Below are 17,436 nucleotides of genomic sequence, written 5' to 3'. Positions count from 1 at the left end.
ATTTAAAAAAAAATTTTTTTTTTAAATTTTTTTTTTTCTCAACGTTTATTTATTTTTGGGACAGAGAGAGACAGAGCATGAAGGGGGGAGGGGCAGAGAGAGAGGGAGACACAGCATCGGAAACAGGCTCCAGGCTCTGAGCCATCAGCCCAGAGCCCGACGCGGGGCTCGAACCCACGGACCGCGAGATCGTGACCTGGCTGAAGTCGGACGCTTAACCGACTGCGCCACCCAGGCGCCCCCAAAAAATTTTTTTTTAATGTTTATTTATGAGAGACAGAGACAGATCATGAGCAGGGAGAGAGGGCAGGTAGAGAGAGAGAGGGAGACACAGAATCTGAAGCAGGCTCCAAGCTCCGAGCTGTCGGCACACAGCTCCATGTGGGGCTCGGGCTCACAAAACTGCAAGATCAGGACCTGAACAGAAGCCGGATGCATGCCCCTAGGCATTTTTAAAGTACTATGTGTGATAATCTGATGAAACTAAAGCATGGTCAACTCGCCTCTTTTCTCACACTTTGTCTCAGCAAAAAAGGCAACGTGACTCAACATAGTCATCTTCTAAGGGACTGATTCTCTTTATCTCCTTACAGTCACTAACTTGCCCAGGGAGGAGATAAATGTAAAAAAGAAAGAAGACAAAGGAAGAATCCTGCCGTGGTTTTTACTGTTTTTGACCAAGGACCCTAACCCCCTACCCTCTAAGATGTTGCACTGATGAGGCAGGCTTAAATCTGACCTTCAGGAACGGAACTGCATGGTGTCGTCATCACTGTGGCCTCTCGCTGTAGCTACCATGGATGGGCAGCTGGGTGCCCAGGTCACAGGAGGGCTGGGGGAGGAAGTCAGAGCTCCAGAAGCCACGACCTTGCCAGCTACCGTCTCAGGGCCCCTGCTAAAGAGGCCAGTCCTCCACCCTACTTAGTGTTCCTGAACATCTCTTTTTCACTCTCTGCCTTGGCCAAACCACACAAAACAACAACTTACAAAACATTTTGCTTACAAACGGAATCCCACCTAAAAGTAGGAGGAAGTTTTTATTTTCCTAACTCCCATATTACAGGATCTCTCTCTCTCCCTCTACCTGAGTGGCCCTAGAAACAACAAAATGTCACCTATTACTTTATAAATTTAATGAAAGGGCACTAAGATTTTTTTTTTTTTTTTTTTTGCACAAAGTGTCTCTTATCTTCCAGGATGCAAATTAAGAATTCAGATGTTCTTGTAGTTTTTGAATTGTTCAAAGATGCCTGCTTCATTCTGCGATTTTGCTAAAATCCTTATCAGCTGCTTACATTCTGACTCAACTGGTGGTCTGGACATACAACAAATACTTTGGTCTTATTTTCAGGTGTTTTCTTCCACAATGATATATTTAATTTAGGGTACAAGCTTACCCTAAGCTTGTAGCAAAAATCACACACACACACACACACACGTAAAACAGAGCAAAATCTGTTATCCTTCCCTTCTCAATCTTTAGCATGCCTTTATTAGCAATCTATGTTTTGACCAAACATGTCCATTACGACACTAGAAATGAAAGTGTGTACATGAGGACAATGAGCACTGAGCATCTTCTAAACTACTATTATTTTTTTAAATTTTTTAAATGTTTATTTTTGAGAGAGAGAGACAGAGAGAGACAGAGACAGAGACAGAGCCGGAGCGGGGTAGGGGCACAGAGAGAGGGAAACACAATCTGAAGCAGGCTCCAGGCTCTGAGCTGTCAGCACAGAACCTGACATGGGGCTCAAACTCACGAACTGGGAGATCATGACCTCAGCCAAAGTTGCACACTTAACCGAATGAGCCACCCAGGCTCCCCTAAACCATTACTCAGATTGTTAAAAGGTGTAGAATTTTGTCGTGGGTTGGAATATGGTGATAGACATTTTAAGTGTTATCAAAATAAGAATCAAGAATAAACAAGTTATTTACTCTTCCACTTGAATAAAACCAGGTTTTTCTAAAGTACTAACTTCTAAAAACACTTGAAGTATACCATCAAAAATCTAAGTGACGACTTTATACATTGTACTATAACTCAAAGAATAATCCCCTGACCAGATTTCTAATACAAAGCTAAGATTTCAGCTTACAAAATCATCAGCATGGTGTCACAGTCTTACATAACCAAAATTATTTTATTTTCATTTTACTTCAACAGTTGCATCTGAACTTAAAGCTTGCATTTCTTCTAGTTAGTGCTTTGCAACTTTGTAACACCTTGTGGCTAGAAGCCTGTTTAGACCAGACCACATTCTTAACAATCCTCTAAACTACACTGCTACTTCTGTTAAATATTCAGTTAATACAAAAAATGTGACATTCTTACAGGGAATTTTATCATATCCTTCCAAAATATGCTTATTGTTGACCTAAAGCTCAGTAAGAGTAAACCCGTATGCTATAGTGGTGGACATACTTCTAAAAGAAACTCATTATAAATGAAACAGTTAATATATATATTATCCAACTCTGCACTGAATTTGAAAAAGAAAGAATGCCAAACTTCAATTAGTAAATCGTTACAGACACCTGCTGTGTAAAAGAACTATTAACAACATAAACATATATATAAACAATCAGAAGACAAAATTCCTTCCTCCAATAAGCGAAGAACTACAAGAAATTAAACACAAACACACAGAAAAATGTGGTCTGGCTTTTCTCATTACCATAAACTACCTGTGCTCACCCTTGGCCGGTCACAGGGCTGACTTCTGAAGCGAACACTGTTGAATCCCTGCCCAAGGACAGGAGAACCACAGATGCTTGGGAGAGTCTATCTAAGAAATATGCCAGCCAGTGTTTTTAATCTTTATACTATCAAGTTAAGGAATCAATGCAATTTGAATAGGAGATAATCCGTGGAAAGTTGTTATCATGGCTCCTGGTGCATTGTAACTTAGAGAAATGTTGGGTATTATGGTGTTACTACAGTTACTATCATTAACAATGTTAACACAGTAAAAGGGTACTGGACAGGAAACTGAGGCTTGGATTACAGATGAAGACAACCTCTCTGAGCCCCTTTCCTTGTCTTAATGCAGACAACAAGGCCTCCCACCCCAGGTTGTGGGTGATGTGAATCAGATGCTAATGAACGTGTAGTGCTTACTTAGCCCAGTGCCTGGCACATAGTATCTGCTCAACACACAACAGATATGTTTTTTAAGTATTCAGGTGATACAAGGTCCTAACTGAACAAATTTTATTGAAGTGCTAGGAAGGGAATAAACAGGGGCTATGGTTCCTGAGGAGGGAAGATGAGAAGGTCTTCCTCCAAAGAGGGGTGGAAAGGGAAGTCCTCTCTCTGGTGACATATGGCCTAAGGCCTGGGGAAGGAGAAGGAGCTGGCCAGGAGAAAAGCCTAGGGAAAGACCTAGAATGGAAGCTCAGTGAGGAAGAGGGACTGTCATCTGTCCTCTTTACCATGCTATCCCCAAGCCGAGAAGTTCCTGACATGCAGCAGGCTCACTACTACTGAGTAGTGCTCAGTGACGATGTTAGAAGAGCGTTTATGGCAGAGGGCACAACAAACGTAAGGGTCCTGGGTTAAGCAACACCCCAGGTGAGCAGCCCACAAAGAACCGAAGGAAGGCCAGCAGTAAGTGGAGACACTGTGGCTGCAGTGTGGTTAGTGGGTGGGTGGCAGGAGGTGGGTGACACAGGAGGGGGCCAGAGGACACAGGAACAGTGTCAGCCATAGCTTAAACTCTACATCTTATTCTTCTTTCAAAGAGATGCCACCGATGGGTTTAAGGGACAGTGGTATGACTTGATTGATTTCTTTAAAAGATCACCCTGGCTGCTGTGAAAAGAACACATTTTAGAGAAGCAAGAATGGAATCAGGGGGACCTTCTGAGGAGCCAAAATGCCAAATGAGACAAAAGGCGAGTCCAAGGCCTCAATGAGAGCAGTGGACTTGATGACGGGCTGTGTTATCGGGATGGGAGGAACGGAGAACTATGGAGTAACTCCCAGCTTTCTACTTTAGCTAGCAGCAGATACTTGTGCCATTTACTGAGAGGGGGTCAACACAGGAAGACCAGCTAGAGACAAGCAGAATGAAAGCCAAAAGTTCTGTTCTGAACTGGTTCACCTGAGAGGATCCTGGCAAGATGGCAGCGTAGGAGGACGCTGGGCTTACCACGCATCCTACTGATCACTTAGATTCCACCTACACCTGCCTAAATAACCCAGAAAACCGCCAGAGGACTAGCAGAACGGAGTCTCCGGAGCCAAGTGCAGACGAGAGGCCCACGGAAGAGGGTAGGAAGGGCGGCAAGGCGGTGCGCGCTCCACGGACTGGCGGGAGGGAGCCGGGGCAGAGGGGCGGCCTGCCGGCCAAGCAGAGCCCCCAAGTCTGGCTGGCAAAAGCCGAGGGGCCAGACGGAGTGTGTTCCGACAGCAAGAGGGACTTGACATCTGGAAGGTTATAAGCTAACAGCTCTGCTCGGAGAACGGGAGGACAACGGGAGGGAGAGTTGTTGAGCCCCAGAGGACAGAGCTCAGCTTGGCAGGGAACAAAGGCGCTCGCCAGCGCCATCTCCCTCGCCCATCCCCCAGCCAAAATCCCAAAGGGAATCGGTTCCTGCCAGGGAACTTGCTTGCACCACGCAAACACCCAAAGCTGTGCTTGTGCGGATCCATCCCTCCGGGGGGTCTGACTCCCTCCCGGTGCCACAGGGCCCCTCCTGAAGCAGATCTCCGAAGGAAAAGCAAGCTGAGCCTGCCCTTCCCAGCCCCGTGCACCTTGCCGATCCACCCCGGCTAATACGCCAGATCCCCAGCACCACAAGCCTGGCAGTGTGCAAGTAGCCCAGACGGGCCATGCCACCCCACAGTGAATCCCGCCCCTAGGAGAGGGGAAGAGAAGGCACACACCAGTCTGACTGTGGCCCCAGCGGTGGGCTGGGGGCAGACATCAGGTCTGACTGCACCCCGCCCACCAACGCTAGTTATTCAAGACAGCACAGGGGAAGTGCCCCGCAGTCCCGCACCACTCCAGGGACTAGCCAAAATGACGAAATGGAAGAATTCCCCTCAGAAAAACGTCCAGGAAATAACAACAGCTAACGAACTGATCAAAAATGATTTAAATATAACACAAAGTGAATTTAGAATAATAGTCATAAAATTAATTGCTGGGCTTGAAAACAGTATAAAGGACAGCAGAGAATCTCTTGCTACAGAGATCAAGGGACTAAGGAACAGCCAGGAGGAGCTAAAAAAAAATGCTATCAACGAGTTACAAAATAAAATGGAGACAACCACGGCTCGGATTGAAGAGGCACAGGAGAGAATAGGTGAACTAGAAGATAAAATTATGGAAAAAGAAGAAGCTGAGAAAAAGAGAGATAAAAAAAACCCAGGAGGGGAAAATTAGAGAACTAAGTGATGCACTAAAGAGAAATAATATATGCATAATTGGAATTCCAGAGAAGGAAGAGAGAGGGAAAGGTGCTGAAGGTGTACTTGAAGAAATAATAGCTGAGAACTTCCCGGATCTGGGGAAGGAAAAAGGCAGTGAAGTCCAAGAGGCACAGAGAACTCCCTTCAGATGTAACTTGAATCGATCTTCTGCACGACGTATCATAGTGAAACTGGCAAAATACAAGGATAAAGAGAAAATTCTGAAAGCAGCAAGGGGTAAACGTGCCCTCACATATAAAGGGAGACCTATAAGACTCGTGACTGATCTCTGTTTTGAAACTTGGCAGGCCAGAAAGGATTGGCACGAGATCTTCAGTGTGTTAAACAGAAAAAATATGCAGCCGAGAATCCTTTATCCAGCAAGTCTGTCATTTAGAATAGAAGGAGAGGTAAAGGTCTTCCCAAACAAACAAAAACTGAAGGAATTTGTCACCACTAAACCAGCCCTACAAGAGATCCTAAGGGGGACCCTGTGAGACAAAGTACCAGAGACATCACTACAAGCATAAAACATACAGACATGACAATGACTCTAAACCCGTATCTTTCTATAATAACACTGAATGTAAATGGATTAAATGCGCCAACCAAAAGACATAGGGTATCAGAATGGATAAAAAAAACAAGACCCATCTATTTTCTGTCTACAAGAGACTCATTTTAGACCTGAGGACACCTTTAGATTGAGAGTGAGGGGATGGAGAATTATTTATCATGCTACTGGAAGCCAAAAGAAAGCTGGAGTAGCCATACTTATATCAGACAAACTAGACTTTAAATTAAAGGCTGTAACAAGAGATGAAGAAGGGCATTATATAATAATCACAGGGTCTATCCATCAGGAAGAGCTAACAATTATAAATGTCTATGCGCCGAATACAGGACCCCCCAAATATATGAACTGGTTCGCCTGAGACATCTTGAGTGAGGACGTCAACTAGGAATCTGGTCACAAGAGGCCATACATGAGAGGAGGTGGTCCATGACAGAGCTGTAAGGACAGCAGTCAAAGCCAAGGGACAAGGTGAAATAATAAGGGATGGGTCTTTGTCAGGTAATAACCACCACATCATCTATCATGTTTCACTTCTGGTTGGGTTGCCAGAAAGTTCCAAACACAACATAAATCTTAAAGGAAAATTTTCTTCTTGGGAATTCTGGACATGATAATCTACCCCTTTTACTTTTCCTCTTCTTTACAGTGTCAGTCTTCTTTCTTGCAAATATAAACAAAATTTATTTATTTACAAAATTGTAAAAATTTTATTTTATGTACAACGAGAAAGGGAAAACAGAAGAAATGAGGCAGCGTAGTGACATCCCTGGGGGAGTCAGGAGGACTGGCCCCCACATCTCCTTGCAGAGTGTACAATTACAGACACATCAGCTGAACGTTACGTGGGGGTGTTGTGCTTCTCCGATCGACCCCAAGCTCCTCAAAGGCATTACCCCTCTTATTCATCTTTGCATTGCTGTGAAATGGGCCAACGTCCAGCTCAGAGTGCACAGACAATACATGTACCCTCACACCATCTGTCACCCATTTGTAAATGCAAGGGACTGAGGCCTTGCTCCAGTACTCTAAAGCTCCGTTCTCAGTTGTTTTAAACAAAGGACAGTGTGTGATTAAATACCAGTAAGGAATGCACACAAACGTGAGGTAAGTTTGGATAAATCTTCAAGGCCTGGGTTGGAAGACTTCAAGGAGGGGAAAAAACAACAAAACTCAACTGGTCTTGGAAGATGCACAGTGTCTGGAGGTGTGGAAGCATATTTCAGAAAGCAGCCAAAAAACAGAAGCAGGAAGGAGTCTATTCTGGCTGGAGGGAAAAGATTTTGAACAACGAAGTACAGGAAGAAAACCGTGAAGACACAGAGCGGACATCCATGAGTGCCAACAACTTTAGGTTTTAGAGTTTCAGAAAGTTACAAACCGCTGAGAACTTCAAAGAGATGTTGAATGAAGATCACATAAATTCAATGTGTAGAAAGGATAAGAGAGAAGAGAAAGTGTCACGACTGCGTCTTGTAAGTTAATAAGAATCTGATAAGAAGGAGGCCACAGGCGGGGCGCCTGGGTGGCGCAGTCGGTTAAGCGTCCGACTTCAGCCAGGTCACGATCTCGCGGTCCGGGAGTTCGAGCCCCGCGTCAGGCTCTGGGCTGATGGCTCAGAGCCTGGAGCCTGTTTCCGATTCTGTGTCTCCCTCTCTCTCTGCCCCTCCCCCGTTCATGCTCTGTCTCTCTCTGTCCCAAAAATAAATAAACGTTGAAAAAAAAAATTTAAAAAAAAAAAAAAAAAAAAAAAAAGAAGGAGGCCACAGGGTCCACAAAGTCAGAGTCCACCCAGACTTGCTGAGTGATGTGCTACAGACAGAGAAAGAGACCATGAAATTATAACCCAGGGTTTGAGACCAATGGGTCAGCAGACGAGCAGTACGCTCAAGAGAAATGAAGGCAGCAGGAGGAAGTGATTCGACAAAAAGGTGGTACCTTTAACTGCAGGCAGAAGAGGCTTCAGATGACAGTGGCCACTCTCTGTTTCCAGACCGCTCCCCCACCGCCCCGCCCTTGCAGCACAATACATACGAGATCTGCTCAAGTCCTTGTGGGGAAGAATTTTCCTTAGTATTCTCACATAAACATAATAGAAAAGTTCTTGCACGTATTTTAATCTCTCTATGGGTACAAAAGCAAATGTGAATGGATTTGCTTTTACAAAATAAAATTTATTTACAAAATTGAAAAATTTTAAATTTATTTACAAAATTGTAAAAATTTTATTTACAAAAATAAAAGAAGTGGCCAAAACGGTCTCCTACGAAGCACTGTGAGTTCACATTTGGACATTTAAACAAAATAATATTGTTAAGGAAAAAGATATTCTATATTGTCTAGCCATGAGAGAACTGCAAATTAAAACCACAAGGAGATAGCAACATACTATGAGAATAGCTAAAAAAACATGTTTTTAATCTAATGATTTAACAAGAAGTGACACAGGTGCAGAGCAACCGGGACTCTCATTACACACTGCTGCAAAATGGGGCAACCTCCACCTCGGACAGTGTCTTACCAAATTAAACTTGTATTTTCCCTATGACCTCACTCCTAGGGACCTACCCAAGAGAAACAAAAACGTATGTCCCCATACAAGTACCTGCATGCAAATTCATAGCAGCTTTACTCGTAATCACAAACCTGGAAACGGAAATGTGTATCACCCAGTGCACAGGTAAACAAACCCTACTGCAGACCTCCATACAACGGGATACTACTCAGTGACGCAAAGGAAGTAACTTCTGCTACAGGCAAAAATATGAACGTGCCTCAAAAGCATATTCAGTGAAATGAGACAAGGCACAAAAGATACATAGTACGACTGTATTTATAAAATATTCTGGAAAAGGGAAAACTACAAATATTTTGAATTTGGGTTACGGTGGTAGTCACAAGCCATTTGTCAAAATGCATAAAAATGTACATTCACAAAGGGTGAATTTTCCGGTATCAAAATTACTCAATAAACCAAACTTTAAAAGAAAAAAGAAAAAGATAGCATTTTAACATTTGCTCAAAGACAACTGTTAAGGTGTAACTTTATTATCTATGATTACTCTGAAAAATTCTAGACATTTCTTAACTAGCTAGAATACTACAAATGTCCTTAATACTGAAAAGATATAAACTTCATGCTTTTTCCCTCTTTGGGCCTCAAAACATTCCTATGCAAAGATAGGGCTGTACGGGTGTGAGTGTGCTGTGTGAATGCTGGTTATTGAGGCGCTAATAAAGTGAGTCTTGTTTCCTGGACAGCTGTCAGCTCCACTGCTCTTCCATCAGAAACAGAAGAGGAGAGCTCTTATGCTCATGGAATGTGGCCTTCTCATTGGACAGCTGTTACGTCATGCCCAGAAACACTGCCCAAGAACCCATTCTCAGCACGCACCACGCAGAAAACAGTAAAAACAAAAATGACAACAAAAGACCCAAGAAACGATTATACAAAGTACATAGATATAAACTAAGCTGTGCTATTTAAAAGCAGATCACTCCTAAGAAATATTTCTCAATATTTAATATTCCAGACTGTCTTTTTTACGAGTCATGTTTTACCTCATCTTATTATCCTTAGCATACAACCTCAGAGTTCAAATATATCTATTTTTTACTTTTCAAAACACATTTTGTATGAGCATGCTTTGATTACTAATTCCATACAATTATGAGAGTAATGATTTTACCCTTTGTATTATGAAATGCCCACCTAGAAAGTTTGCCATTTTACAGTTTGGTCTGCTATCAGCCATTTTCAGTTGAACAAGGGCTTTCAAATTCTTTTGACCATTATGCACATTTTCCGTCGCAACCCGAGAGAGAGAGGTGTGTGTGCGTGTGCAAGCAACACTGAGGTTGTACGAAATAAGACTTATGCTTACCATGAGATGTTCTCTAATATTTCCTTTCACATTAGAGTCCTTAAAATGCTGTCAAATAGCCACACAATCCATATCATGACACACAATTTTCAAAATCATCGCCCCAGAAGATGGGGGAAAAAAAACCTCATTAACATTTTTGCCTGTTTTAAACACAGGCTTTTAAAAATTCACCTATTTGTCTTTAAACACATGAGTGACCTTCCCTGAGGCTGACTCACAACTCACCACACTCTGTTCTCCCTCGGGGTCCCCAGATGGCTGGGGTGAACAGCAGAGATGGAACAGACCTTCAGAATCCAGGTCTCTGCTGCTCCCGGCCTGCAAATACTCGGGACCTTTATTTCTGTCCATTTACCCACCTTGTTATTCCTTGGCCTCTACACACATGCACGCACACACGGAATGAAACAGAATTCCACCAGGTAGAATACAAAGGGTTGCAGTAGAGAAGGAAGTAAAGCCAAGTTTTTTCTTAATATCCATGCATTTCAGTCATGCCTGCTGTGCTGATTTTCCAGTATCACAGAGAGAACAAGTTTAAAAGGCTGAACTGGCATATAAATCACACACAAAAAGTATTTTCAACTATCAACAATTTTGAGTTTTTAAACTGTCAGTCAATATTCTATTCTACTATTCCACACTGAAAATGGTGGGCATGTGTGTGAATCAGGCAGAAATTTTATACGAAGATTGGAAAACTTACTTTTAAGGACTCCCACAAGGGAAACTGGACCAATGAGAAAGGAATCTGAAGAGAAAAAAAAAAAAAAATCAAATAAATTAGGCGGGAAAGATCAGAGTTTGCCTAGCCCTACTATATGAACCTATAATTATTATTTATAAGCCTTAGTTCATTTTAACTTTATGTGTATAACAAAACTAACATTAAATTTATAGGTGCAGTATATACAGTTTTCAGAAAAAGAGTTAAGCTGTAACTGCCTGTAGAGTTCTACTAACTTTTTGAACCCAAGGGACATAAAATGATGGTGTGAAACCCTTTTGAAACAGAAAGAGAAACACAGTACAGAGATCTGGCTACTGAACTGACAAAACAAATATTTCCTATCACAAGCAATAAGGACTTTAAAGACTTGACATTTTTCTGAAGAACCAGAGCTGTCTACTCCTTAGCGGGCCAAATGTTGGGGTTTAAAATAGAAACAGGGAGGTGCGCCTGGGTGGCTGAGTCAGTTGAGTGTCCGATCAGGTCATGATCTCACAGTTCATGAGTTCAAGCCCCACGCTGGGCTCTAGGCTGACAGCTGGGAGCCTGGAGCCTGCTTCAGATTCCCTCTCTCTCTACCCCTCCCCCCACCGCCTCTCTCACTCTGTCAAAATTAAATAAAAACATTTAAAAACTTAAAAAAACAGACAAACAGGGAGAGGGAGCAAGACTGGGGGAGGAGGAGACGGGGGGGGCAGAGCAGGATGGGAGAGAAAAGGAAGGGAAGGGAAGAAAAGAAGGGGAGAGGAGAAGAGAGGTGAAAAGGGAGAGAAGGAGAGGCCCAGAGGGAGAGGAGAAGAAAGGAAGAGAGGGAGAGGGAAGGGGAGGAGGAGCAGGAAAGTACAAAGGGGTAGAGAGGGGAGGCAGGCGGAGGGAAAGAGCAGGCAGGAAACCAGAGAGGAGGCCACAGAGCCACTTACAGGACGAAGTGGAGAAACAGGGAAGGAGGAACAGGCCAGTGTGGCGGTGGGAAAGCACAGCATGTCAGCAGTGCAGGGGCCCAAGAGCACAACTGGGCCTGAGGGCCGGCCAGTCCCCACGGGAGGCAGGGAGAAGAGTCATCTGCAGTAGCCAAGCGTGACACTGAAGACAACCAGCGCACTCACAGTGAGTGTTTGCAGTCATGTGGACAGCAATATGCGCTAGAATGACCAAGCACTTTTCATGTATCAGGCACTGTGCTAATAAGCACTTCCTAAGCTTTATTTCACACATCACAACAACTCTGTGAGACGGGTAGGTATTATTACTCTCCCCATGTTACAGGTGAAGAGGACGTTCGGGGATGCTGTATAACTTGACTGAAGATACCCTAAGAAGCCAAGACAATCTGACTCCACAGCCCCATCTGCTACTCTGCCTGAAACACCTCTCAGTGCATTTACTGCACATAAATTCACCCACAGCACAACCTGTTTGCTTTCAATGACATTTTCTAAAATTGGAAAACAGAACCACACCTCCCTATTTCCTAAGACAAAAATACCTCAATTCCAGTGAACACCACCCACTAGTCTTGATGACATCCCATCACTGGCCAAAAAGGCATGGCCCCAGTACTGTTTTCTGTACTCACTTGAAAGGAGAGAGTAAAACGTGGACTTTGGACAGTGTCAATATGCATATGGGTGTGTGAGTCCGTGAAGGGTGTGTGTGGTAGAGACCATGATTTTGAAGGCATTAACGGACAGTTACCTTCACACGAATAGAGGGCACTAAATTACTTCTGAAGTATTTCCATTTAATCACAAATTACAAGTCTAGTATCATTTGCCTTTACTCTGCTGGAGTAAATGATGGCCCTGAGTTTCAGAGTGGACACAGAAAAAAAGATCTATCTTCTGCTCAGGCAGGAAATGGCAGCAAGAAAAAAAAAAAAATGACGGCAACAGTCAGAGACTGACAGAGTAGAATCTCAGAGAAGTTGGCTGTCTTCAGAGTAAGCAGCACCCCACCCTGGATGTCAAAATTCCACAACAGGGGTGACATTTAGTTTAGTTTTTGTTGTCACCAAAATGTGAAAGCACCTGACAAAACGTCCATTCTGAAACTAAAGTGCTGTATTTTCAATTAACTATCAAGCCCCCCACCCAAACTGACTACATATTAGTTTTCTAAAAGCTTTTCTAAATTTCAAAAAAATTTATAGTGTGTAATAAAATACGCAAGAGGGCTGTAACAGGTACTAGGATGATAATGACTTTAATTTTCTTCTTTGTACTCTCCCCTCCCTAATGTAAATATTTCACATTTTAATAAGAATGTAAATAGGGGCGCCTGGGTGGCGCAGTCGGTTAAGCGTCCGACTTCAGCCAGGTCACGATCTCGCGGTCCGGGAGTTCGAGCCCCGCGTCAGGCTCTGGGCTGATGGCTCAGAGCCTGGAGCCTGTTTCCGATTCTGTGTCTCCCTCTCTCTCTGCCCCTCCCCCGTTCATGCTCTGGCTCTCTCTGTCCCAAAAGTAAATAAACATTGAAAAAAAAAAAATTAAAAAAAAGAATGTAAATATTCCACATTAATAAGAAGAAAAAAAGGCCTTACAGCTTATTGTAATGGTCCATGGTAGCATTCTTTACTTCTTGATTAAAATAACCTGTAAAACTTCATTGTATGTTACCGGCACTTTTTTGGTACTTAAAAAAATAATAATAGATTTTGAATCCTGTTGATGTACATTTTGCCCATTTTCCTCTATTAAATGTTATTCATTAAATTGTTCCTTCAAATTTAAAGAAGTAATGTAAAAGTCATACCGTTGGAATGGCCAAACTATTCCACTGGGTATTTACCTTAAAAAGTGAGCCGACAGTAAACCCCAATTTACTCTCTAAAACAAGATTAACTGACAGCCTAAGGTGATTAAATATGCTGTAAACGCTTAAATAATTAAATTTATTTCTGGTTTCTGGTAGTGAAATATCCCTTGTAAGATCAACTCCTGACGTGTAAAAATTTTTCAAATATTCTTCAAGTCAAGATCCTATTGAATGCTTTCGGTCGTTTACGAGAGGAACAAACAACAACGAAAATGTGCTGCATGCATGCGGAAGGAGGGCCGCCAGCAAACAGTGCTCCACGGCTAAAACAAACACTTCTCCAGGCTGCCCGAGAACACAGGCCTGTCAAAGAGCTCAGTTCCTCCCCGAATCTGGTTTGGAGTTACATAAGAGTGATGTTTCTTCAAAACGTGGAATTTTAAACCCCAAACAGATGTAAGCTGTTATTCCGAAACGTTTTATAGATGTAGAAAATGAATAGCTGCACTCAGAGGTCTTATATTCCAAAACACAACATACTCATTTTATTGCTCTGAAAGTTACAAAATGCCTCACTGTTGTGACCTTTTTAATGCCTCCATTTAAGATGTTTTGTTTGAATAAGGTTGTTACGACCCAGGGCACTAATAAGCGAGCGCAGTGAACTCAGCTCCCATCAAAGAGGCAGATGCAGAGAGAGAGAAACCTGCTAAAATTCGACATGGACTCCACTCAGTAATAAACACAGTAATAATTCTATACAAGAGAGCATGTGAGGATTCCAGGTGAAGTAGACAAAATCAAATATAGGTGTGGTGAGCAGGGGAAGAAGTGTTGGCCATTACTAATGAAATAGAGAATGTACAAAATTACATTACGAACACGCTTCACCTCTGATTAAGTAGTGGACTAGAATCATCACTGAAGCCAATCAATGCTTTGAGCCTTGTGATCTTAAAACAAGTGTCCCTCATCTTACGGTCCTTAAAAAGTAATGAAGTGATTTATAACAAACCAAGGTGATACAAAGATAATGATATCTAAGGTATTATTTACCACCAAAATTCTATTTTTCCGTGGAAAAGTCGTATCAGCATTAACACTTTCTTAAAAATAAGACTTGATTATAAGCTACAATGAATACACTACTATTATGAATGATCTAGGAATCATAAGAATAAAAAAGTATGTTTTAAAAGCTGTGAAACTATTGTACCTTGGCAGAAATAACCCCAAATTCTCTAGCAATAAAACAAACAAAAAAATTACACTTTTTGCTAAGATCTCAAATTAGAAGGATTCATACAGCATGGGATTGGTAGGCCTGCTATGGATATCACAATGGGTCCAAGAACTGGCCCATTCCGATTTTCAAGGGACCTTCCAAGTGACCCAAAGAGATTCTCCTTTTGGCTGTGTGACAACGTCCAAATTTTTGTGACTGATTTAGGGTTTTCCATGTCAGTGTTGCAGTGCTAACGAAGCCATTCTCCTCTTAAATAGGCTGTGCCTTTTACCATTCACCCCAAGGGTAACAAAGGACAAATCAAGCTGAAGAAACCTTGTGCCTCAAAGTTACTATTGTTCCAAATTTTTAAATTAAACAAAAAAAGTGAGAGCCATTTAAAGCTGGTCTAGTGCTAGCTAGCATTTGACAGCAACGAATTCTAACAGTAAACACACATTGATTTTTCAACTGAACAGCCATTATCCACTTATGTGCACTGCATATAGAGAACAGAACATCTACCTAATAAAGGAAATTAACCTAAAATTAGGAAAAATTTTAAGTGAATTATTCCTGAGGTTTATAAGAGATCCTGTAAGTCCTAAAACATCTTTCCAAAAAAGCACAAAGTGGACAAAAGGGCATCAAAATCTAATAAAGAAAAGGAGATGCATGTGAGCAGTTTGATTCTTAAGTAAATCTTTTAGAACTCAGCCAGGAGCTTTGAGGATATCACCAATCATTAACTCCATGTGCTAGGCACAGCATATCCTTAGTGAATTTTGGCACTGAAGGTAGTGATTATGTGTTCTTTCTCTGCTTTCTACAGAATCCTCCTATACATATATATATATATATATATATATATATATACACACACACACATGTATATATACACGTATATATACATACACATATATACACGTGTATGTATACACATATATATACATATATATGTATATATACACGTGTATATATATGTATACATACACACACACACACACACACACACACACACACACACACAAACACCGTTCTTTGTGGTGAAAGACTGAATGCTTTCCTCTTAAGATCATGAACACAGCAAAGATGTCTGTTCTCACTTCTGTTCAACAATACACTGGAGGTTCTAGTCAGTATAACTGGCAAGAAAAAGAAAAAAAGCAGAAAATTTGGAAGGAAGCTGTCATTATCAAAATGACATGATTAGGCATGCTGAAAATTCTGAATAATCTTAAGGAATCAATATACAAAAAAAAGAAGAAGAAGAAGAAGAAGAAGAAGAAGAAGAAGAAGAAGAAGAAAGAAAGAAAGAAAATAAAGCAACAAAATCCCTAAATGCTAGCAGCAAATTAGTGAAAAACAAATGTTAAAAAAAAAAAATCTGTTTAAAGGTGAATTAAAATTCAACTGGGGAAAAAAGTTAACAGAAGACTTGTAGGACCTATGTATTTAAATGACCAAATATTTTCATGAGAAATTAAAGAAAAATAAAAAAATACAGAATACATTGTCAATGGACTAGGGGACTCAATATTGCTAAAATATCTATCATCTGCCAAATAATCTATAATTTCAATGAAATCCCAAATATAATCCCAGCAGGTTTTCTTTAAAAAAACAACAACAACAACAACAACAACACACAAGCTGATTCTAAAAGTTACCTGACAATGCCAAAGACCAAGAATAGCTAAAATAATATTGAAAAATCACACCAAATCCTAGGAGACCAACACAATTTGATTTCAAAAAGTACTATAAAGACACAGTTCTCAGGATAATCATCAGGACAACAGGCTTAAGCACAGACCAAACAAAAGAAAACAGTTCATAAACAGTATTTTCAATAAATAATTCTGGAACAGCTAGATATCTATATGCATAAAAATGAAACGTGACCCCCAAACTCATAACCATATACACAAATTAATGCAGGATGAACCACTGACTTAAAAATAAAAGCTAAACCTGTAAAACTTTTAAAAGAAAACAGACCAGAATATCTTGGCGACCTGGAAGTAAGAGGAGATTTCTTAGAACATAAGAAGCAATAATCATAAAATTTCTCAAAACTGAAAAATCAGATTACATCAAATTTTAAAACTTTTGCTTATCAAAAGGTGCTACTAAGAAAAATTCCAATGACATCTGTAGCATCAATAAAATTCATCCTAAAATTCATATGAATTGTCAAGAGACTCCAAGTAGCCAAAAGTCATTGTCTTTAAAAAAGAAGGAAGTTAAAGTCTCATATTTCATGATTTCATAGTACAAAGCCACAGTAAGCAAAACGATGTGGCAGTGGCATCAAGACATACAAATCAATGGAACAGAGAGCCAAGAAATGACCCCTAGCATATACATAATCAAATGGTCTTTGACAAGGGTGCCAGGACAGTGGGAGGGTGTTCTCTTCAACAAATAGTGCTGGGGCACCTGGGTGGCTCAGTCGGTTAGGCGTCCGACTTCAGCTCAGGTCATGATCTCACACTTGGTGAGTCTGAGCCCTGTATGGGGCTCTGTGCTGAGAGCCTGGAGCCTACTTCGGATTTTGTGTCTCCCTCTCTCCGCCATCCCCTGCCCACACTCTCTCTCTCTCTCAAAAGCAAACATTAAAAAAAAATTATCTTTAAAACATAGTGCTAAGAAAACTAGATATACACATGCAAAAGAATAAAGTTGGACCCTTACATTACACCATATAAAAAATTAACTCAAAATGGATCAAACATCCAAATGCAAGACATAAAACTATAAAACTCGTTAAAGAAAACATAGGGGAGAACTTTCGTGACAGTGTATTTGGCAATGCTTTCTGGGATAGGACACTAAAAGCAC

The 17,436-nt window shown here is 41.3% G+C and overlaps 1 protein-coding gene across 4 annotated transcripts in view; it reads right to left on the bottom strand.

Moving 5' to 3' along the window:
- SLC25A26 (solute carrier family 25 member 26) overlaps window positions 1-17,436 on the bottom strand; it is a 139,317-nt gene that overhangs the window by 23,420 nt on the left and 98,461 nt on the right. For 3 of the 4 annotated variants that reach the window (XR_006965161.1, XM_047096196.1, XM_047096197.1), the window contains exon 6: window positions 10,590-10,634. The exons of the other annotated variant lie outside the window; for it this stretch is intronic. Coding sequence is in view for 2 of the 3 variants with exons in the window: in XM_047096196.1 (XP_046952152.1) it covers window positions 10,590-10,634 (45 nt within the window). In the remaining variant the exon portion in view is untranslated. The remainder of the gene's footprint in view (window positions 1-10,589; window positions 10,635-17,436) is intronic. 4 annotated transcript variants of the gene reach the window in all.

This window comes from Lynx rufus, unplaced genomic scaffold (assembly GCF_022079265.1).
Source record: "Lynx rufus isolate CCGP_SWC_20201006 ecotype Redwood Valley unplaced genomic scaffold, mLynRuf1.p SCAF_4, whole genome shotgun sequence".
In the NCBI taxonomy this organism is placed as follows: domain Eukaryota; kingdom Metazoa; phylum Chordata; class Mammalia; order Carnivora; family Felidae; genus Lynx; species Lynx rufus.
Note: the sequence above shows the minus strand (reverse complement) of the source record. Positions and strands in the feature narration are given on the sequence as shown.